Source organism: Mustela putorius, unplaced genomic scaffold (assembly GCF_011764305.1).
Source record: "Mustela putorius furo isolate JIRA1106 unplaced genomic scaffold, ASM1176430v1.1 tig00000145_pilon_pilon_pilon, whole genome shotgun sequence".
NCBI classification, from domain to species: domain Eukaryota; kingdom Metazoa; phylum Chordata; class Mammalia; order Carnivora; family Mustelidae; genus Mustela; species Mustela putorius.
In genome coordinates, this window is record NW_025421294.1 from 32,584,510 (window position 1) to 32,607,155 (window position 22,646).

A 22,646-nucleotide genomic window follows, 5' to 3' on the forward strand; every position below is an offset into this window, starting at 1 on the left:
CCCATGTCCATCACTCCCGTGTTCTGTCTCCCATAACATTTGTTCACGGACCCAGGTCCACAGAATCAGCCTCAGGGGATGGATAGCTGTAGCACTCTATATTTTCAACAACCTCCCCTAGAGAAACTGGAATTGGAGTGACCTAAGAAGGCAGAATTTTGACTATGGACACTTACTTTATATTTTTCCATGACCTTCATACATTTTTTACCATGATCATGTATAACTCTTATAAGAACAATTAGTGGGGGTAGGGGGGCATATATATCTTTTAAGGTCACAGATGATTTTGATACCATGGGAGCCCTAAGTCCATACTGGTCATTTAAACAAAGATTCAGACACAAGCCTTCTTTCATTTCTTAAGCCTCCAACGAGTTTGAAAGGTACTAAAGAGCAAGAAGTGGCCCTGTGCCAGAAAGGCCAGGCTCAAAGCAGGTGCTTCATTAATACTTGAATAGGTTTAAATAGACCCAATAAAATAGGAAAAAATTGAATAAGGACACATGGGATGTGGTACATTTCAATAAAAAAAAGAAAGCTTTTTAATTAGTGGGTTAAATAAATATGTATTAGTAAAGCAGAAAAAAAATATTCAGGTGACATCACAGACCACAGGATGACATGTAGCTCAGCATCGGTATTTTGCTTTAGATCTAGAAGCAAAGGATCTTCAGAGGCATCAGTAAACTAGCAGCATGTAGATACCACAAGGTAGTTCTCTCCTTTTAATCTGGCTCATTCTTGAAGTGGTGTGTTCCATTATGAAGTCTATAGCTAAAGAAGAAAATTGGGTCATTGGAGAGAGTTAAGAAAAGAACCCAAAGCCCCGTACATTGCCAGTGGGAATGTAAAATGATGCAACCACCACTTTGGGAAACAGTCTCTTCCTTCTTCAAAAAGTTAAACATAGAGTTAGATATAACCCAGCAAATCCACTTCTAGGAATACACGCAAGAGGATTGAAAATATACAAAGACTTGGAAACAAATGTTCACAGCAATACTCATACTAGCCACTGTATAACAGTGACAGCCAATAAACCAACAAAACATGGTACATGTTTTGGTACATGATGGAATAGTATCTGGCCATGCAAAGGAATGCTACCACATGGATGAACCAACCTTGAAAACATGCTACTGCAAAAAGCCAGACACAAAAGATCACATATTCTGTAATTCCATTTAAATAAAATTTCCAGACTTGGCAAACCCATAGAGACAGAAAGTAGATTCAAGGTTGCCAGGGGCTGGAAGAAAGGGGCTGGGAAATCGCTACTAATGGGTTTAGAATTATAGAATTAGGCAGTGGTGATGGTCATACAATTCTGGAAAAGTACTAAAAGCTGCTGAATTGTACACTTTCAAAGTGTAAATTTTGTGGTATGTGAATTATATTTCAATAAAGCTTTTATTATTTTTTTTTAATAAAAAGGTCAAGAGGGATGCCTAGCCCACTCAGTTGGAAGAGTGTATGACTCTTGATCTTGGAGTTGTGAGTTCAAGTCCTACATTGGGTGTAGAAGTTATTTTCAAAAAATTAATTAATTTTTAAAAATTTAAAAACGAAGTCAAGGGGAACATGGGGAGATGGGAAAATCCGAACAGGAGGCCCTCCAAAGAATGTTTAAAAAAAAAAAAAAAAAGACAAGGAAGCAATTTTACTAAGGGCTGCTTTTTTAGGCATAGTTGACTTTTTGAACTTTTTTAATTAATTAAAAAATAAGATGGCTATCTGAGGAGAAAATTAGAAGACAGAGATTATAATATGGCCTCAGGGGCTTAGTGTAAATACAAGGTTTTCCTACCAAGCGAAGTTGGAATAAGAGGTGTTCACAGCTCTCTTTTCAGTGGTCTTAAATAGTGCTTAGAATAGGTTGTACGTGTACAGGACAATGTGTGGGAGCCCTTTCTGAAATGGGAGAGGGATGAACTCGATGACCTTGCAGCTTTTTCTGTCTCTCGAACACAGCTCGTCCCCCGCGCTCAGCATCACACGCGGCCACCAAGGCACTCGTCTCAGTAAAACAGGAGAGAAGACACTACCATTTCTTGAGAAGTTTTATTTGGCTTCTCTATTCTGTCACAAACATACATTCCTCTTAAGACTGTGACAGTCTTCTCTTCTAAACAATTAGCTTTTTATTAAAAATACATACACACACACACACACAACAGCAACAACAACTCATAACTGTACTCACAACCCATTATTTTAATCACTTGCATCAAGAAAGTCAATTCAGGTTATGTATAGCTACCTCTACACTAATAATTAATATGAATACCTAGAATGTACTTGGCCTGGTGTAGGGTTTGCAAATCTCCAACAGCCTTTGAATTCAGTTGTACTTGAGAAATAAAATGAGATCAACATCACTCATCTTTTCCAGGGAAGGAACCATCTGTGCTAAGCACCCCCCACCCCCTGGCTTCCCAAGGCTCCCCCAGGTTCACTCAACCCAGTCTCTCTCTGCCCAGAACCCAGATTCCCATGTAAATAAGCCAACTGAGAGACACTCAGAACTCAGAACTCAGAACTCAGAACAAGAAAGCCTCTTCATGGTGCTGTGACCAGATTTGCTTCAGATCCTTTCCATTCTTCATTCTCTGGTTGGGTGGTAGAGGGCTTCATTTTATGGCAAAGTTTGTGTCAGTGCTGATGCTCTTGCTTTCCCCATTGCACATGTTCAGCAAATTCATTCACTGAGTCAACATGGAAATCCAAGGCTTCCTATTTTAGGAGAGTGTTATAAACCTTCATCTCCAATATCCTTCAAATGCTTTTAACTTAACAGCATGTTTAATAAATGAGGGAGGTTTAGGACAAGGTGCTGTTAAAACTTAGTTTGTTGAGAACATTGACTAAAGAGAATTCCTTACCAAGACATGCCACACGTCCCCCTTTCAGGAGGGGAATCCTGCCTCCCCTCTGTTAAGCAAGGGCATGGTCAAACTGCCCCTTCTCCAGCCCTTCAAGTCCATCAGCCCAGGTTGAGGTCGGCATGCTCCGATATGGGTCCAGAAGAATCCGGAAGCACCTGACAATGAGGATGCCCAAGAAAATGAACAACAAAATCACAAACACAAATGTGGTTTTTTGCTCCAGAGACATGCTAGAATCTGCTGATGCGTTCTCAAGGGGCACTAGGGGTGAAGGGACAGGCTGTCCTCCATCCATCGTCCAGAGAAGCAGAAGAACGGGATCTCCCAGTTTCCTTTTCTCCCATCATCAGTCTGCTGAGATCATGGTGGCTGCCCCGTGGAGACGCTGAGTTATCTGCAGGAAGAATGAAAGGCAAGGAGAATCATAGAAAATGATTTCTGTGCTTACAGTCCTATTCGTCAGAGAAAACAAGGAATCTCTAAACTTTTTCACCAGACGTGCTACATTCTGTGTAATTATGAGAGAGAATATTTTACTCTTGCATGAAATTACCAAACTGTCCTCAGAGCAGGCACCTGGGGCCAGGATGGCTGGGCGGGGAAGACAACCAAAGTACAGAAGATGAGAAATGCGCAAGGTAATGTTGACCTCGGGGTATGCTGCCAGCTTGACATCCAAACCGAGTGTCCCCTGCCAAGTCTCTTCCAGATTCCCTCCAATAATATGACTTTCACATCATTCTGATAATGATACCATTGATGGAAGATCAGCTATGTGCCAAGACTCTAGCTAAACACAACATAGGTTAGCCACTCTACTACAAGCTCTGTGAAAGCGGAGACCTCTAAAACCCCAGTGTAAGGAAACTGAGGCTGGAAAAGGTACTTAACAGAGAAACTCTCAGGGGTTCTGAGCCCAAGCCTCTGGCCTCCATTTTACCACTCAATGAGTATGGGCCCTTGATCACTAAGCCGAAAAATGGAATCAGAAATGCCTGTGTATCTCACGGTGCCATAATGAGGATGGATGTCTGCGAAAACACTTAGAAAAAATATACAAAGAAGAAAAACAAAACTATGAGTTGCTTCTCTTCAGACATGGCTGTGGAAGCCAGGATGTTCCTCCTTTGCTTTCTCTTGCCTAGACCAAGGGAAAAAGAAGGCATCTCAGACTCCCAGACCATCAAGCTCCTGCTGCTTTTCTTTTTTCTTCAGAAAACAAAGGCCAGGTCAATACTTGACCCAGAGAAGCACCTCAAGAACTGAACTAAGGAGAAGGAATTGATTGGCTGCATTTTTTTCAAAAAAGCCTTACAGTGGCCTCCTACTGCTTGAGACCATTTGATAAAGAGGAGGAGAAGGAAAAAGATAAGTTATCACTATTTCCATTTTACTGGTGGAAAAATTAAGATATGTAGATATTACTGTTTGTCTTTAAGGGCAAGTTGGAGTATACACAAAGGCCATAAAAACTCAAGATGTTGAACTAAATTTATGTGTGAGTCTGTTTATAAGAAAAAATGCAAAAGAGAGTACTCAGCTACGGGAATTAACATGGATTCAAAAGAAATTACATCCAGTGAAATAAGCATCCAAATAAAAATAGAAATTATGACTTAAAGCTCGAACACAATATTTCTACAGCTAACTTCTAATTGTTGCCTTGAAGTATAGCATTAGTGATCATAATAACAGCTTGAACGTATGTTGACACTTAAAAGTTTATAAAATCACAGTTTAGGACACCATTTATAAAGGGATTTACAACCAGTGTCTAGAAGGAAGGAGTTACCAATTTGGTGGGGAAAGAATATTCTGCAGCTCTGGGACTAAATTTTGTTTAAGGCTGGAATAGTTGCAGTAGATTTTGTTTATCATTCATTTTTATTCTGAAGCAAGATTGGGATAAAATTTGATGGTGTTTCTTAAAAATAAGCTCCTTGGGGATATGGAAGATGTTGACGGATTGGGTTTGGTTTGATTTGCTTGCTTTTAAATACCCTCCCAACCTTCGTTTTTTTTTTTTTTTTTTAATATATATATAAAGATTTTATTTATTTATTTGACAGAGATCACAAGTAGGCAGAGAGGCAGGCAGAGGCAGGGGGGAGCAGGCTCCCTGCTGAGCAGACAGCCTAATGTGGGGCAGGACCCTGGGATTATGACCTGAGCCAAAGGCAGAGGCTTTAACCCACTGAGCCACCCAGGCACCCCCCAACCTTGGTTGTTAACTCTTGGCAGATAACTGGGTTGAAGGGAGGGGGCAGGAAAGGGTGGCCAGCAGCAGTCCTTAGTACTTCCTTAGTACTAGTCCCTAGTACCTCCAGCAAGGGCCGTTTGCACACCCAAGAGATACCCAAACTAGACTTGTTCATACCGCATATAAAATTCACCAAGGGCTGGGTCAAAAGAAAGTTGTGTGCTGCTCAAGGAATAAATGCCTAAGCTCTCCTGTCATGTTCCTTTTTGTCCTTCCATGTCCTACTGAGCATCCCATCACTTTGACCCTGCCCTCCCCACAGACTTTCCAGGAGTCCCACTCTACACCCATTTCCCCTCCAGCCCAAATGAGGCCAGAGTCCCTTTCTGTGTCTGTATCTGCTCTTGACACGGCTGAGACAGCTATGCATTTTTAGGACATTCTCTATGAAAACATTATGTAATCCAGAAAGGAAACAGAGGAAAACGGAAGCCCATTAACTATGTAAGCATACGACATAAAGATTTCTGGGTCTGTGAAGTTCATCGAAAACAGTGAGCAACCAGAAATAGGACAATCTGAGGCTACGATGACTCCCTAGCCACAAGGTCGGGGACCAAAAGAGTGATACCTTTCTTATTCAATCCATCCCTTCTCACCCCCAGGGCCCATTTGACAAGAGCCATCTTGATGCCCAGGAGCAGTCTTTCCCACCCTTGTCGTTCGTCCAAAGCAAAGTACCAATTCCTCTTCTCCTAACTTCTCATCTCGTACTGCCTAGACTTCCTCCATCACTCACCTTTTCGAGCTGGTTCACCATTCATGTGGCTTCAGGCATGGGTGACCCTTCCAAGAAGGCCTACAAGTAACCCAGTCATCCTGATTCAGGTTATGAACCCCATTTCCCTCTTCTGTTGCCCTGTAAATGAGCCTGGGTCCTGGCTTCTTCCCAGGGAAGCCAACCCTTAGAAAGACTTAAAAATCAGTTTTAATTTGCACAGATGCCACCCTGTGCTGATTAAAAGGCAGATGCAAGAATACGGTTAACCCTCTCTGCAGCCTCCTCACTGGTTTTTAGAAGCCCGCTGAAACAGAAACACAATATCCTCCAACCCCTTCCTGATACACCCAACTGATGGGAAAACAGAAAGGAAAGCATTTTGAAAGTGCCACAGCTCCTTATAAATCATCACAGCATACTATGATAACCCAGTACCTGTTAAAATAACTTCATTTGGCTAACTCTTCAAAGCCTTTTATTAAATTGCAGTCTTTTACCAAGGAGAGTGACACATTAACACTTAGCAAGGATTTGTCTGGGAAAACTGTTCTCACTTGAAGGAGGGGAAATGTGGTAGATAGTAAGGGGCTCATGGGTCTTGCTGGAAATGAGGGGCCACTGGGGTTTGGGGGGAGGAGACATGGGGTGCTGAGGGCCAATGGCCCAGGAGGAGAGAATTCCTGGGGAGGGTGGGGAATGGGAGATACAGTTGAGAAGATCTGGAGATGGTTATAAAGGGATATGGAGATACAGAGACCAAGGAAGAAAAGCCAGGTCTCTCACAGTTTTGCCTGGGATGGATGGAAATCCCTAGAAGAGCCTGCTTGATTTTAAACCCGCCATCAGCTAATCAATAATTTACAAATCTGGAAAGCTCCACAGCACATTTAAGTTAAAGGCAGCATCGGATAGAGGAAGAGGCAGAAAAAGAAAAATAAATGTGATCCCTGGACTACCACAGTCCCCAAATATTCAAAGACAGCAAAATTTTTAAAATGTCTGCCTCGGAGTGAAATGTCCCCTTTCTGCAAAAATGATCCTTGTGAAACAGTCACGACGGCTTCTACCTGAATAACGAAATCTTCCTTTTAGACAAATAGAGAAATCTGGGCAAGTAAATTATTTCAAAGGATTTCCAACACAATCATCCTAAGTGGTAATAATAACAAAAGGCGGTTGTGTTAAGTATTAGAGGACCACAGTTTCTCATGTCCCTATTTCAATCCTAATAATCTTCCCCATCATGTGGTACATGCCTGTCTTCCTGGACCTCCATCTGTATGGGCTCAGGACATAATACTGGACCAAGGAAAACTGAATTAAAAGATGCCATTCTCAAAAATCTCATAACGCATCCCTAGAGTCAAGCTCCCTGGACTCCGATCACACAAAATGTAGAACCCTCTGCATTACCTACGAAGCCCAGGGCGAGCAGTTCCTCTCAGCCCTAGTCACTCTCAACACCAGCCACGGGCCCCACTTAGAATGATGTACACAGAGGCCTCACTTTCTTTCCTCATGCTTCCGACATACCACACCAAGACCCAGCCTTCTCAGCTCAGATCTTACCACTGCTTCCCTCCAGAAAATCTCAGCGCCCCAACGACCAAAGACCCTCACCGGCCACTGAATCCCTCCCGGACCTGAGAGCCCTGTTTCCTGGATGACCAATGAGGTCATATTCCGACAATGGAATTTTTGTCAGATAGGAATTTCTTTTCCTCCTAAGTTCGAACAGGAACACACGTCAAATTGCATTTGGCTTGGAGTGCAAGGACCAAGAAGAACAAACTTACGTGGGATGGAGTCTGCAGACACCTGAGGAGGCCGTCCTCACTGGGTCTGCGCAGCAGCTCTACCTAACACGAGCTGTTCCTTAAACCCCTCCAGGTTTCCCACCTCTGAGCTTTTAGTCATAGTGCTCTCTGCCTGATGCCCTCCTCCTCGCTCTATTCCCGCCTGTGGGTTTCACTCCCTCCCTCGGGGTTCGCACCAAGTGCCACCTCCTCAGTGGGGCCTCCGTCTCTCCCTGCACCAGAGGGATGGGGTACTTCCTGCTCTGTTCCTCCCCGCCCCCCGGGGAGCCCTGCACCTGCTTTCTGCCGCAGCACCTCTCACAGGACCCGTCTCCACCGGGTGTTCAGCTCGGTCCCCTTACTAAATAGCAAGCTCCTTGAGAAATTCCGGGCCGTTCTGGGGTCATTGCCTTTTTTTTTTTTTTTTTTTAAATAGAGGTTGAGTCAAATCTCTGGCGCCTTACAATCTGAGGAACTGAATTTTCAAACTTTGAGGGGCCAGCTGATAGAAAGAAGGGGTAAAAATGCCCATGTCATCTAGCCAGCCTGGGATGTCAGACCATTGTGTTTGAAATAGATTTTATTTCAAAGAATTGTAGCTAGTCTGAGTCACAGTGACATGTTAATAGTCTCCGATTTCATGATTTGAAAAGCAGTTATTTGGCTTTTTACATTTTCCTGGGCTTCCAGGCTGATGGGTCGAGTCCCATCGAATACAAAAATTAGTGGTGGCCCTGCTATTCCAGGGCTCAAGCCTTTCTGAGCTCAGGGGCTCTGCTCCTAGGGAAGAGCAACCGTTCCAAATATCCTGAAGCCAGACGCCTTACCTGGAAACCACACATGTCAACATGCACCCTCCCCAAGCTTGGATCCTTCGGGCATTTCATTTTGTTAGCATCACATTATACAATTTAACAGTAGAGGAAATTATTTTATCTGAAGAAAATAGACCTTAAAGCAGTGACACATTCCTTTTCTTATTTTTAAAGCGACAGCAACAGAATGAGTTTGGTGCCTTTGGCACATGGCTCTGTGGAGCTCTGTGGTCCACCCCCCCTCCACTTTTGTGGCCAGTAGCTCACAGACACCCTCCCCCCACCCTTCCACAGCGGTTTGCAGTGGTCATAGTTAAAACAGATGCAGTGTCTGTGAAGTCCTGCCTAGCACATTGTAAGCGTTCAATAAATCCATGCTGATGAATGAGCGCTTCCTCTGTATACCATTTGTGTGCAAAACAAGTTTCTTTCTAATTTCTCCTATGCAAATAAGCACACTGGGGAATGGAGATTATAAGTAAACCGCCCCAAATCATAAAAATCAGTTACCAGAAGAGAAGCATTCCCCGAAGGCTGCTGACTCGCAAATTTCTCCCCAGCATGTAGGAATGAGTAGCAAGCCAGTCATCCCTCAGCAGCTCACGGTGTGCAGGGTGCCGTGAAGCCATCCTGCCTGTATTTTAAGTACCTCTAAACCACTTAAGTGCCACACCCCGTTTTTAAAACTTCTAGGCCAGAAACCTCATTATGTGACTTGACATGTTTTCCAAAAATAGACGCAAAAACAGTGGGTCTGCTGAGCAAGAACACTCACAGGTTTGTAGAGTTTACATTAGCCTGTGACGGACAGGACACTCCATCCCACAAAGCCATCCTGTGTATCTTATTTATATTTATCTGGCGGACTCGTGAGGCCACTCTGCAGACTGTACCAGGAAGGGAATTGACGAGGTGGGCAAGACTGAATTTGCAATGTCTAACAGATACCAAGTTCCTCCAAGTGCCACATTATTCTGCAACAGTTCTGAAACTGACTGTTGAAATGTTAACATGCCTTTCAATGATTAACATAATACATATGATGAGAGTGAGACTAAATAGAATCATCTCTGCTTTTTGAGCTAAACGAAGCCTTGGCTGCATTGCCGTTTGCAAAACTGAAGGCTCCAGAGATGAACTCCACCCTTCCTCCCAACCCTCACACCCCAGACGTGTAAACATCCCAGTTGACCCTATTATATATCTTCCCCTATAACTGTGAGCCTTCCACAAAACCTACTTTATCATCTAAGGAGTCAGATCACTACATAAACAAAAGTTATTACCCATGAATCTTGTAGAACTACTGTGTATGAGCCCAGGGAACAGTAATTTGCATTCCAGAATATATGCACAAGGATGCAAAATATTTCCTATAAATTCAAAGAACTCATGGCCCTCTTGGTGACCAGCCCAGAGATTCAGGTAAAGAGTTCCTGGCTCTTTTTAGGTACTTCATATATTTTAACCAACATATACCTCCCTTTTTTTCTCTCTCTCTCTCACATAAATACATAGCAACTTCCATATTTTTCTTTTCTGAATACAGCCCTCTTGATCCAGTGCAAAAGCCCTGATGCTTCAGAATTCACAGGATGGCTAAGGACGGATAGTACTTTGTACCCCCAACAAAAAGACCCAGGGCTATTAGAAAGCGCTGAAACAATGGCTTGACACACACATGAGTGTGGTCAGCTACAAACGTCAACAGGCAGGTTCGGAACCGTCACCAGCCCCCACTGCTGCACTGGGAAGTCTGTTCCCTCAGACTGTCACTGCCAAGTCAGCCTGCTTGGGTTTGGGAGTGGACCCTGTTGGTCCTGGCTCGCTAGCTCTGGGTCAGCAGGAGACCTTTCTCTTCAGTCTGAGCCCTACCCTTCTCTTTACTTCTTCCCCGTCTTCATCTTCCTCCCAACACTTGCTAGAAGAGTTTTAAAGGGACTGCAGGGGAAGTCTGCAGCCTTGCTCAGAACATCAGGAAAACCCCACGTGAGTGCCCAATCGGGAACTGGGCGTCCCAAAAGGCACCATTAGCAAACTGGAACTTTTCTCTTCAAACAATAAACCTTACTAGTATCCCCGGTTTGCCTTCTCTGTCCTTGCATGTTTCCTAGTGAAAAACAGTGCTTGCTGATACCTCAAAAGGCTGGGGCTGCACCGTGCTGACCACCCAGGGACACCAGGGACAGTCAGCATTATCATTAGGAGTAGTTAAGTTGTGATCCTTTGTGAACAAATTAAAACATCCCCATAACATTTTGGAAGGTTTGATGTTTCGGGTGAATGGAAGAATTACTATAATGGGCAGATAGCTTTCAGGAATAATTTACTGCAGCTTAGCAAAGAAAAGAGCCTGTTTTACTACTCCTTTTCCAGTATCGGCAGCACTGTAAACTTAAGCATGCTTTAAACATCAAGGCATCGTTCCATTTCACCCCCTCGTTATTAACTTTACCTAGCAACTGTTTAATTAGACTTCATCTGACATGTAGATCTAAATTCAGAACTTGGATGCAAAAGGCATCTCTGTGATTATCGCTCATGCATACATCGTAAAGTTAGAGAAAAGCATTAATTAGCCCATCAAAGACCCGGTGTCAGTCAAGTACCTGAATCTGGCTGAACAAACACTTGATCCATTTCCCGGTGGAACAGTTACAGGTAGTTACAAGCCTCTTTAGTTTCCATTCTTCCCGACCAGGCTGGGTTGAGGCAGGAGACAGTGGCAGCTGCAAGCAGCTAATGGCACACCCCAGATCTCAAGCCGTTGTTTCAGGCTTAGAAACTTCCCATTAAAACCCCCGAGTTAAAGGAACATCGTCTTTCTGTGTGAGGCATCGTTAGCGGCCAATACGGCTGCTGCTTTGTGGCGAGCCATGATTCTGGTTCTGCCTCAGCAACTCTTCAGAGGATTCTGCTTCAGTGAGTAGAGGCAGTATCCTAGCAGTGTGTCTGAAATCATCTTCAAGAAAGCATTAACATTCGAAAGGAGTACAGGGTGGGGGACCATCACTGGGCATTCCCCTACCTTTTCAAAATCAAAGCCATAAATCTACCAATGCTCACCTCTTCCCTATTGATTGGTGACACTATTCCTCCTTGGGGATGTCAATTAGCACCTTGCAGTACCCGGCCTCCATATTGATTATGGTTTGTGACCTTCGGGTCAACTTAATTAAGGGGAAGACTTCTAAGGAAGGGCACCAACATAGTATTTGGGAAGCCAAAGGAAGGCCCTTTTTCCTAAAAACAAAAACAAAATTGACCTTTCAGAAAAGCAGTAATTATGGGAGGCAAAGAGGAAAGAACAATTTTTTAAAAATCACATTTTTACCACCTGTTTGTACATTTGCTAGGCTGTGGGCAGCCAGGTCCAGCGTATCCTTTGGCCAGCCTGCATTGACTGTGACCTTGACAGGTACCCCCACCCCCATCCAGGCTGTCAGAGACCACTGATGAATAAAGAGAGAACTTCAGTGAGAGGAAGTTGTTCTAATTCTACAAATTCTAGTTACATGGCACAATAGTTGAATTGTTTTCCTTGGATAGAATGCCTAAATAAATTTGGAAAATGTTTTAGGATAAAATTTATCTTTTTTTTAAAAAAAAAGTGCTTCTCTGGAAAAAATTCAACACAATCCTTAAGATGGAACATCCTTGTTTTTTGGCAACTCACCACTTTCTTTGTTGAAATGGAAGCACAGTTAGCAACAACACCCACCCACCAAATGATGGGGTGCACGATATTTAAAGCTCACTCTGACTAGGCCTGTCAGCTTTGCTGTCTCTTTGGCTCTTTCGAGAGGCCGGCCATTACCCAGTAGCTGTAGGGGAACTGGGAGAGAGCTCATTGTCTATGAGGAAAATTTCCATCTGCTAGCAACAGACAACAACTCTGGCTAGACCTCAGACCCAAGAAAATGTAAATGCCAGATGTTATGATCTAATGTCAGAATCAAATGCTTGACATTAGGAGCTAACCTCACTCAAATAGGAAGGTTCTCTCCCCATAGGTTTTCCAGATTTTTAACCGTATTTCCTTTCCAGTGAGCTTCTCTGACTGTATTTTCACACACACACAAACACACACGCATGCACACAGAGCAGTGGAACAAATGAAATCCAACAGAGCACTATCGTTCAATACTAACTGGTATCCTTGGTGCTCTTCAGCCCACAGCGCTGGTGGAGGCAGCGACCTGTCTCGGTAATGCCAACAGAGGGTGGCTCAGGGAACATTCTGACCCCACCCGTTCTTATATACTTCTCATTCCATGGGGTGAGAAAGCCCTCTAGTTAGACAGGAGCTGGAGTTACTGTGAGCTCACCCTGCCCAGGAGGCCTCCTCAGATATTGTTTTACCCTATAGACTGGTAGAGGTGGAAGGGAACATGAGAGGCTGTGCCTGCCCCTCAGCTCCTCCGCAGGCTGAAGCCGTGCCACAGAGACGAGTGTCTGGCCTATTTTTAAAACTCTCCAGAGAATTAGATTCCATACCCCACTCTGACAACCTCTGTTTAAACTAACTTCTCCGTTGCTTACTTAGTCTCGATGGAATGGCGTATTTCTTTTCATTCTACCCTGGTTGCAAAGTCAGTCAGGAACCACCACACGGTTTTGTGAGAATGCTCTTTCGCCGAGGAAGCCGAACTAGGGAAACCAAAGGATGCTTGGTGAAGATCCTGCAGCCAAGTTTGGGTGTTGCTTTTATGAGGTAGTTGTAAGTGAAATGATGGGAGTGAGCCCATTCCCCCCATGCACTTGTTATGTGACTCATTGTGACTTCTGAAACAGCAAATAAGGATTGGTGGAATGTTGAGTTTCTTGAACATCTTACAGTAGGTCCTGGTTCTTTAGTCTTTAATACTCTTTTCCTCTTCCTCTGAATTCTTCTCAAAATTTCTGCTTTCTGGTCCAGCTTTAAATCGAGAACCTAGAATGCTCCACAAGGCTATGCAAAGCTCAGACTCCCATGGATTTGCGGGGAATAGAATGACTTCGTGCTATGCCCCTCTTGCACACTCTGATCCCAGGGTTACAACTGGGTGTTAATTCAGTCTTTGTAGCCACACATCATAAGGCAATAGTACTAGAAATCTATTTTCAGAACTTTCTCTATATTCTAATTTCAAGTCTCACTCTTGAATATTCTCGATTACAATTCTTCCCACAACTTCCCATGCTGCATTTTTTCATAAAGTAACAGACAATGAGTATTTTTTTAAAAAGTTGCTTCATGAACCATCAAGCTTTATACCAACATGAAGCTGTTATTATTAGCATTAGCATTACTGTAGTTCTTTGTCTAATTCTCAAAATCAAATTGATTCTTGATAAAATCTTCAAAATAGAAACCTGGGTTTCTTCTCATGTTCATCCCTAGATTCTTGATAAAAATCTAGTTGCTTCCTTTGTGTCCATTTTTCTTTCACGTAGTCAAGAAACATTCACTAGTTTCATTCACTCAGCATCAGATATATATGTTCCGTGTTGGGTGGGGGAGGATGACAGATACGGGGACGTCGGTGTCTGCTTGCGTTTGTTCAGGTTGTCACGGCATAATTCTGGGAGGCTCCCTGGGAAGGACCCAGAGGTGCTCCACATCTAGCTGCAGTTGACCAAGCTTCTGGGCAGATGAGCCCCTCCACTGTTTTCCACCCCCTCACCTCCTCCCTGTTCAGCCAGCAGACATCTGAATTATGTCCTCATTTCTCTACAGGACTTGATCTCACAAGGTCATCTGTGGCTTCTCATTGTCTCAGGCAAAAAAAAAAAAAAAAAAAAATCCCAAAAAAAACAAAAAATAAAAACTTGTAGTATTGATCTTCCTTGCTCTTTGTGGCAACTCTGAGATATAGCTGACCACTGTCTTTAGGGAAGTGCTAGATAAAAGGACACAAAGTAAGGTGGAGTAGCAGAACTGATATCTCAGCCCTCTTCCCTCTTGGTCCGCCCCTCTCCCTGGTGCCCCCTTGGTTCCTCTCCCTCCATAGTCTCTCATTCACCCCTTAGAGGCTCAAGCCATGTTTAACTCCTGTAACCACCAGCCACTGGGAAATTAAGGGTGGAAAGAAAGGCAGACTTGGATACATATTAATGGGCCCTGCATTTTTAATTCATAAAAAGCAGTGAAAGTCAGTTTATAGGTTATTTCTATGTTTCTGTCTTCTTTATTTAAAAAAATAAATTGATACATAATGTAATATAAAGTTGGGTTATTTTTTAAATCACGATGAGCTCTAGTTCTAATATCCCTCTGATTTGCCAGGTCTACATATAAGTTTATTTATCCACTCAGCTATCTTCACAGGTCAATGAACATTCAAAGCACAAGGGAATGGTAGGGAAGGTTTAATAATATTCACATGAAGCCCATAAATTAGGATCTATATTCAAGCATTATTAAAAGCAAGCAGGTTAAAGTCCAACTGAAATTGGCAGCCTCCTGGTTTGATTTTTTTTTTTTTTTTCTTGAATGCATTCTGTGGTATGTTGAATGCTCAATTAGTAGCTGATGAATCTGGAACAGAGTAATATTTGAAATAAAATGAGAATCAAACAATGCTGCAACCCATTGGAAATGCATTTGGAAGGAAGGAAACACTGATAGAATGTAATATTTGCGAGCAACAAGGCTTGCCCCATAAAATGAACAAGTTTGTTCATTTTTTCCTTTTAAGTCAAAAATAATAGGGCATCAAGGAAGGAAATGCATCATGAAAAAGCTGATGTCCAACCCTGTTCTCTTTAGAGACAATATTTGCAAACTTTCAGATATTAATTCTCATTACAGCATGAAGGTATTAGAACATTACTATGGGTTCTTCACTGTTCTAAAGAAATTCATACCGAGAACTGAACAGCCTAGTGGGTGAATTTATCCTTTTTATATGTCTTGTACAATAATAACAATTTTCTTAATGACTTTGAAATACTTAATGCCTTTAAAATGTCATATAAAGTACCGATTAGAGCTTTAGACACACCATTCCTCTCCATTTTTATGCTCTCATTTCGGCACTGTTCTCTTTGTTCAACAGCTGCTCTTTAGAAGGGACCTTTACTGCATGAACACTTTGAGGTTTGAGCAGATTAAAACATTAAGATGATTTAGAAAATGAAATAGAATCAGCCTGAGAATTACCTACCTCTTAGCCTGACTTTCATACCTGACAAAATTCTGGAACTAAAAATCTCACCACTAAAAATCAATTTGAAAACACCCATGGGAGAAAATTAATCGTACAAAGCAGTTTAAAAAAATGCTGGTTAAAAAAAAAAAAAAAAAAAGGAAAAACCAATCTCAACTTCTGAGATTTCAACTTGTGGAAATGATGGAAAGGAGGCTGAAGAATGAAAAAAATGGTCATAAACAGAACTTGTGATCTATGGTCACTGGGCACAAATTCCAGCTGCCTTAATGCTATGTCTTATGAATGATGTAATCAACTGCTGCTTGAAAAATCATTTAACTTTACATATATGCCAATATTCCAGTGGGATCAATCAAAAGTTCCAGTCAGGTAGCATATTATTTTAAGAGGCAGACACCAGAGGCACCTGATCGGTTCAGTGGGTTAAACCTTAGATGCTTGATTTTGGCTCAGGTTATGATCTTGGGGTAATGAGATCAAGCCCCACATCTGGCTCCGTGCTGAGAGGGGAGTCTGCGTGAGGTTCTCTCTCCCTCTTTCTCCTCTTTCTCTGCCCCTCCCCCTGTTCACTCTCTCTAAACTAATTAATTAATTATATCTTTAGAAAAAAAAGGCAGACATTAAGAATACATCTTTCTCTTCCAAGCCTGCATTTCAAACTTTGCTAGCAGCCTATCATCTATAATTTTGCCTGCAAATAGTATCTATTACATATTTATATATAGCATGTGAATAGTCTCCATCATATGTAATAGGAATACAGATGATTTCTATACATCTGTATATTTCTATGTATTTCTATACATCTGTATATTTCTATGTATTTCTATGTATATTTCTATGTATTTCTATAGAAATACATCTGTATTTCTATTACATATGATATTAAATTACCTCATGAGCTTGTTAAGCATGCAGAATTGAGGGGCCCGGGCTCACAATTTTTAATTCAGTAAGGCCAAGAATCTGTATTTTGAGTAAGAAACTTGTATGATGAATGACTGAGATAGGGCATATGAAGCCTACATTTGGAAAATGATACAGTTAAGTATCTTTTTCCCCTTCTTGGTGGGCCAGATTAGGCATTTTATTTTATTTTATTTTATTTTATTTATAATTGAAATACAGTTGACAGATAATGGTAGTGTTAGTTTCAGGACCATAACATAGTGATTACACAACTGTCCTTACCCCAAGATTAGGCATTTTAAGTCCTTGAGGGAAGAGCCTTAAGCTTAAACTTGGAAGTGTTTCAGACCTCTTGGATTAAATCTATGGACCCATCATTAGAAACACGCATATACTGTGCCCTCCTTAGAGAACCTCTGCCTGAAATTTCCATCGAAAATACATGCCTCTTCTCTTTCTTTCTCCCCTTCTTTTCTCCAATAAAGTGATAGTGAACAGCGACCAGGATAAAAGCCCATAGTGACGGAGACAGCAGAGTGGAACGAGAGGCAGAGAGGAGCTTGGTCTATTTCTGGGACAGGAAATGAATGGAGGAGGGCTGATTGGTGGCGTGCTCAGACACCCGTGGATAGGGGAAGCTGCAGCTGGGAGAGGGTGTCTGCCCGTCAGGGGACACTGAGGTCAGGCAGGAGATATGGGGCCACAAATAGGAAGAAGTGCCAGGTCTGGGGATAAGGGAGTGTTCCCACTGCCTTCTGGAGCTGTTCAGCCCCTTTGTGGGCCTGAAATCCTGGTGTCATTACTGGGAGAGGCAGCCATGAAGACTGACCCAGACTGTCACGTAGGGCGGCAGGGTAAGAATAGGGAGTGACAGCATTAACAAAACAGACAAGTGTGGGGTTAGTTTGTTAATGAGAAAATTACCAGAGAGCTAAAGAGCAACCATTAAAATCTGTTTCTGCCTGGGGTGAGACCTGAGAGGTGAGGGTTGCACACCGGAGCGCTATTTTACATTATTAGCCTCTCCAAGCAATTTGACTGTTTAAACGTGTGCATGTTGTGTATTTAACTATGTGCAATTTCACTTGCCAAAATCATCAGAGTAATGGGAAAACCATTAAAAAAGAAACAAAACCCTTGCTTGAAACCCAGGCAATGAGTCTCATGATGGCATCTTAGGGGCCAGCAGCAAATAGTGGATAATTCTTTGAGGACAAGGGGCTTCCTTGAACACCTTGAAACTCCCCTTGAGGACTGTGGTCTATTCTGCTCATAAGTAAAGCTAATCCTTCTAGATGTTCTTCAGACCTCTTGTGTATACTTCAAATGTGATTTCTTGTAATCACAGGCAAGGCAGTAAAATCTAAACTCTTACCCTGGTTTTCCCCTATCATTCAGACGTCATCTATTTTAATACATGTTGTTTATTTATTTATTTAACTGACTGCTATTCTTTGTTCATTTATTTATATTTATACCCCATTAGATTTCAGAAACGTTTGAAGAAAGTTATGACATATATGTCATTAGTGGTAGCTGTTACTATGTATAATAATTAATTTTTCCCATTGCTGATCTACAAAAGGCTGGATGTACTAGTTCACATTTTGAAAAATAAAATCTTTTTAGAATGGTTGCTTGGTTGAAGCACTAGACACCACATTTAATCTTAAAAAAAAAACTTGTCTTTTATAAACTTTATTTTGCAGGAATGATATATAAACAAATGCAATAATAAGAGGTACAACGTATATTACTAACACCAAGGTGGAAATGCTGTATGGGTAATTAGTCGAGGTTGAATACTAATTTGGGAAAATTTTTCAAAGAGCTTGTGAAAAGGCAGCTCTTCATTTTCAATGCTCAGGAATAGCACCTTTAAAATAACCTGAGGCCAAGAAGATACCAACTTTCATTTGCTTCCATCCTCATGAGAATGCCCTTCAGCATGACTTCTAGGAAGGGTCCTTGCTCTGGTTCTCAACATTTCTCTTAATTCAGAAATGGATATGGAGGCAATTGAGAAAAATGAACATTTAGTGTTGCCAATAGCCTAGCAATTGGTGTTGTCTATCATGAATACGGTCAGGGGCTCGGGTCAAATGCCAATACAATATTCAGTGGACTATGGGTTACTAATGTATAAGCCAAGAAAAGCTGTATTTGCAAATGAGAAAACGATGAAGAAAAATCTCTATCGTTCCCTGCACATGCCCACATTTGTACACCAAGTCAGGATGGGAGAGTGGGCCATTCGTCATTAACTGTCACCCCTTCTCTGGTCCTGCCTTTGAAAATTAGCCTCTATGATTGGAGTTGAGCTCTTGCTGGCTCCTGGAACATTGTCTTGATTTCCATCTAGAGATGAAGTCCATGCTTTCTTTGTCTACCTGATTACAGCTCCTTATACCTTTTTTTTTTCCCCTCCAAAATATTTCTCCTTCTCCAGAACCCCAACTTTCCCTAAGTCATCTGTTTACATCAAACAACAAATTATCCTTCTCCCATCATGGATGGTCCATTAAAAAACTACCTGGCTCAGGAAACTAAATACGACAAAGAAGAGGAATGGAACTTATTTTTGGAACTCCAGTCAACAACTACTCTTTTTATATCTTCTTAATATCTAACAGCACAAAAGCAACAATAAAATATTAATTAGAATTAAAATAATAATACAATCACAATAACAAAATTCAGCCATCTTGTACCTTTGGTCTCCCTAGACTTTGAACTCTTACAGTGGTGAGATTTGTACCCTTTTATATGTTTTTATACAGTGAAAGTAATATGTGTGTGTGTGTTTGTGTATGTGTATGTGTGAATTTGTTCTCACTTCCTGATTAGACTGTAAGATACTTGAGAATAAAGAAGGCTGGGCCTCCTATTAATTAATTTATTAATTTATTTTGACTGGCTATCATATTAGCAGAAATAACAAATTTACCCACGTATTTCATTCTCTGTTACAAATTGTCCTAAATAAACATTACAGTTGTATTCTTTCCTACTTGTTTTCTCTTACAACATCATTGTCATACTTTGCCTGCCATATTAAAATAAGTCTAACCAAGCATAACCATTAATTACTAGCTTCCAACCAGTAATCTGCATTTGAACCAGTCAAGATGGGCCCGATAATGCTGTGATTAAAAAACAAACACATTTTCAGTAACAAAAAAATAACAAAATTTATTTTTTGCTACATGTTCATTATGGGTCACTTAAGGAGTCTTCTCCAAAGTGATCATTCTCCTCATTCCAAAACCCAGACCAAGGGGACAGCCCCTGTCAGCTATGTAGGTGGAGGGAAAAGAGAGAATGGCAAAGCATGTCATGATTCTTACAGCCTCTACAAAGTGGCTTAAATTACATGGACAAAGCAATCTCATGGCCACGTCTGAATGTAATAGGCTAAGAAGTATAATTCTTCCCTAGAGAGGAACATGGAACTCTGTCAAACAGTGACCTTGTCTACCATTACATTTAACTGGAGCTGTACCCTTTACATAGTGACTTCCCATAGATCACACGCCCATGATCACCTTTCTCTGGCATACAAATGTCACTCTTCTCAGCATCCTTGAGCTTCACCCAACATCGTCTCCCATCCAGTCAGTCATTGCTCCAGGTCGCCCTAACCTCAGTTGGACCTCCTGCTTCAACCTCCAGGCCTCCCCTTTGCTTCTCGTCTCAGCTTAGATCTTGTTGCCTGGGTTCATTTCATTTATTTAGCCTCTGATCTCTTAGGTCCTCTTTTAGAGTATGTCCTGTCTCCTTTCTAGCTTAGCCCAAGGAGACAGTCCATTTTGCATGTTGCCCTTCCAGTGCAGTCCCAAAGCTATTTGCTCTTTCGGGAGTGGGCCAAGTCTCAGCCTGACATTTCTAGATCCCCTCCATTCCCAGTGTGTTTATTTGGAAATGATTAATAGTTTTAATTTGGTATTTATAGCCTCGTTTTTCCTCCATCCCCAATGTGTCAAGTATCATACTGAGTACCTCACAGGGGTCATACCATCCCAAGACACGTTACATAATTATTCCAATTTTATAGGTAAACAGACAAGGTTTGGGGAGATGAAGTGGTTTGCTCAAGAACACAAAGATCACATTTTAAAATATTTTTGCCTACCTTTCTTCTGTATAGCCTCAGATATATGGACATGGCAGTGTTCTAAATAACTCAAAGTTTGATGGGAGACTCTGGAAAGACACTCATTTCTTAGTGGACAGGGAAAGCGGATGTGGACATACAAGAGACTGCATCCAATCTGGAGTTTGAACATTAACCCTCTGGTTTGCAGAAGTGTCTTGAGCAAACAAGGAGGGGAAGGAGGGAAAGAGCATGGGTGTGGGTGTGACCGGGAGGGGGGTGGAAGGTGGTGAGCTGGATCTCTACAATAAGGCAACCAACCATTTCTTGGGTTTGAGATCCCTAGAGAAGAGGATCATGATCTGAACCCACCTGCAGCATTTCAAAAATAACTTTTTTGTTCATCAGAGATTATTTTTGTCTTCCTTGTTCTCCTCTTCCATCTTTTATTGTTCTGTTGTTTTTTTCCTAACTACACATCCCCGTAAAATCCTTGTAACCATCCTGACCTTGGCCACACCCTATCCTGGATGCAGGTAGAATCAGAATTTTAAAACAGCAGCAACATTTCTAATAAGATGGAAGCATTAGTATAGACAACTAGAGACTCCATAAGGCATAAAGATTGTTTAATGGTTCTGCTGCTTCTCTGTCCTCTAAGGAGAACACAAACCTGATGCTTTCCTCAGTGCAGAAACAAAAAGCTCCTCAGAGCAATCAAAACAAAACAAAACAAAATACCCTCCCCTTATGTCAGTGCTCTTGGTAGTGACCAGCTCATTCACCTTCCTGTGGAGATTTAAGAGTTTTGAGGCTAATAGGGGTTTTGAAGAGGCCACTGTGTGGCAACACCACTAACCCAACTACTAGACAGCTGAGTTTGGTGGTCCTTTGCTCCCTGTCCCTACCTCTTACACTGAGACAACTGAATTTGCTCTTGAGTTCAAATATTTCATGATAGGTGCCCCCCACTGAGTATAGCCTTGGGTCAGGGGTTGGATGCAGGAATAGACTGTCTAACTTATAAGTCCACAAAACTTACTATAACTTGATTTAAAAAAGACATTTCCATCAATATGTTTCATGTTTTTGTTTAGTATTATAAAACCATTTCTCTGGGCGCCTGGGTGGCTCAGTCAGTTAGGCGTCTGCCTTTGGTTCAGATCATAATCCCGGGGTCCTGGGATGGAGCCCCCCATCAGGCTCCCTGCTCAGCAGGGAGCCTTCTTCTCCCTCTCCCTCTGCTGCTCCCCTCTGTGCATGTGTATGCTCACTCTCTCCTCTCTCTCTCTCTCTCTCTCAAATAAATGAATAAAATTAAAAAAAAAAAAAAAAACGTTTCTCAGAACTGTACTCTAATTAGCTTGGAACCAAAAAGACAGCTCCACACTCCATCTCAGGGACATTTTACTGCAGGAGGTATCAACAAATAAGGCAATCAGAGTTCTGCTGGTTTAAGAATATTGAGTTCCTTTATATCAAGGAAAGTTTTTTTAGTCTCTGGCTATATTTTATAACCAGAATGCAAGCAAGCTGCAGTTTGGAGGGAATCTTATGCAATTCTGGACATGATAACTCATTCAGAGCAGTGCAATCTACCACTGAGAAAAAACAATTGAAAGTTACTGGAAGACTCCTGGGTCCTTTAGGATGGGATCTATGGGAAGTAAAACAGTGCACAGAAGACTGAGATCTGCATTCTCACAGTGGCTATGGGCCATGTTACCCTAAGCCAGCTATCCCTTGGGTCCTGCTTTGCTCAGCTATTAAATGAAGGAGGTTATAACTAGACCTAAAATGTTATGATTCTAGGTCTATCATATGCACACAAGAAAAACATCACCACTGTCTTCCCATGCTTAGATGAGCTTCCCAGAGCACTCACCATCTCCATCAGGAGACCTGGAGGGAACCCCAGCTCTTCAATAGTTCCACCTTCCCAGGGTAGAATGGTTCTACCTGTATTTCAGGAGGAAAATTAGAAGGAAATTTTCACCTGGAGGATGAGAG

General features: G+C 41.9%; 1 protein-coding gene across 4 annotated transcripts; it reads right to left on the reverse strand.

Moving 5' to 3' along the window:
- Window positions 1–522: 522 nt before the first annotated feature.
- CTXN3 (cortexin 3) lies at window positions 523–11,542 on the reverse strand. 4 transcript variants are annotated; one of them, XR_198347.3, is made up of 3 exons: window positions 11,090–11,542; window positions 2,886–3,282; window positions 523–777 (listed from the first exon to the last, which is right to left on the reverse strand). XR_198347.3 is itself a non-coding variant. In XM_013055754.2 (2 exons), the coding sequence occupies exon 2, from the start codon at window positions 3,181–3,183 to the stop codon at window positions 2,938–2,940; it is 246 nt and encodes an 81-aa protein (XP_012911208.1). In that variant the 5' UTR covers window positions 3,184–3,282; window positions 8,991–9,094; the 3' UTR covers window positions 2,051–2,937. The 4 variants fall into 4 exon arrangements, 2 of the variants coding, with proteins under 2 accessions (XP_012911208.1, XP_004737489.1); XR_198346.3 differs by having other exon boundaries at window positions 2,291–3,282; window positions 11,090–11,538; XM_013055754.2 differs by lacking the exons at window positions 523–777; window positions 11,090–11,542 and adding an exon at window positions 8,991–9,094 and having other exon boundaries at window positions 2,051–3,282.
- Between the last annotated feature and the right edge of the window lie 11,104 nt (window positions 11,543–22,646).

Bases quoted from the DNA above. Each gene is read 5' to 3' on its own strand.
- CTXN3 (XM_013055754.2), bottom strand. From the start codon at position 3,183: ATGGATGGAGGACAGCCTGTCCCTTCACCCCTAGTGCCCCTTGAGAAC.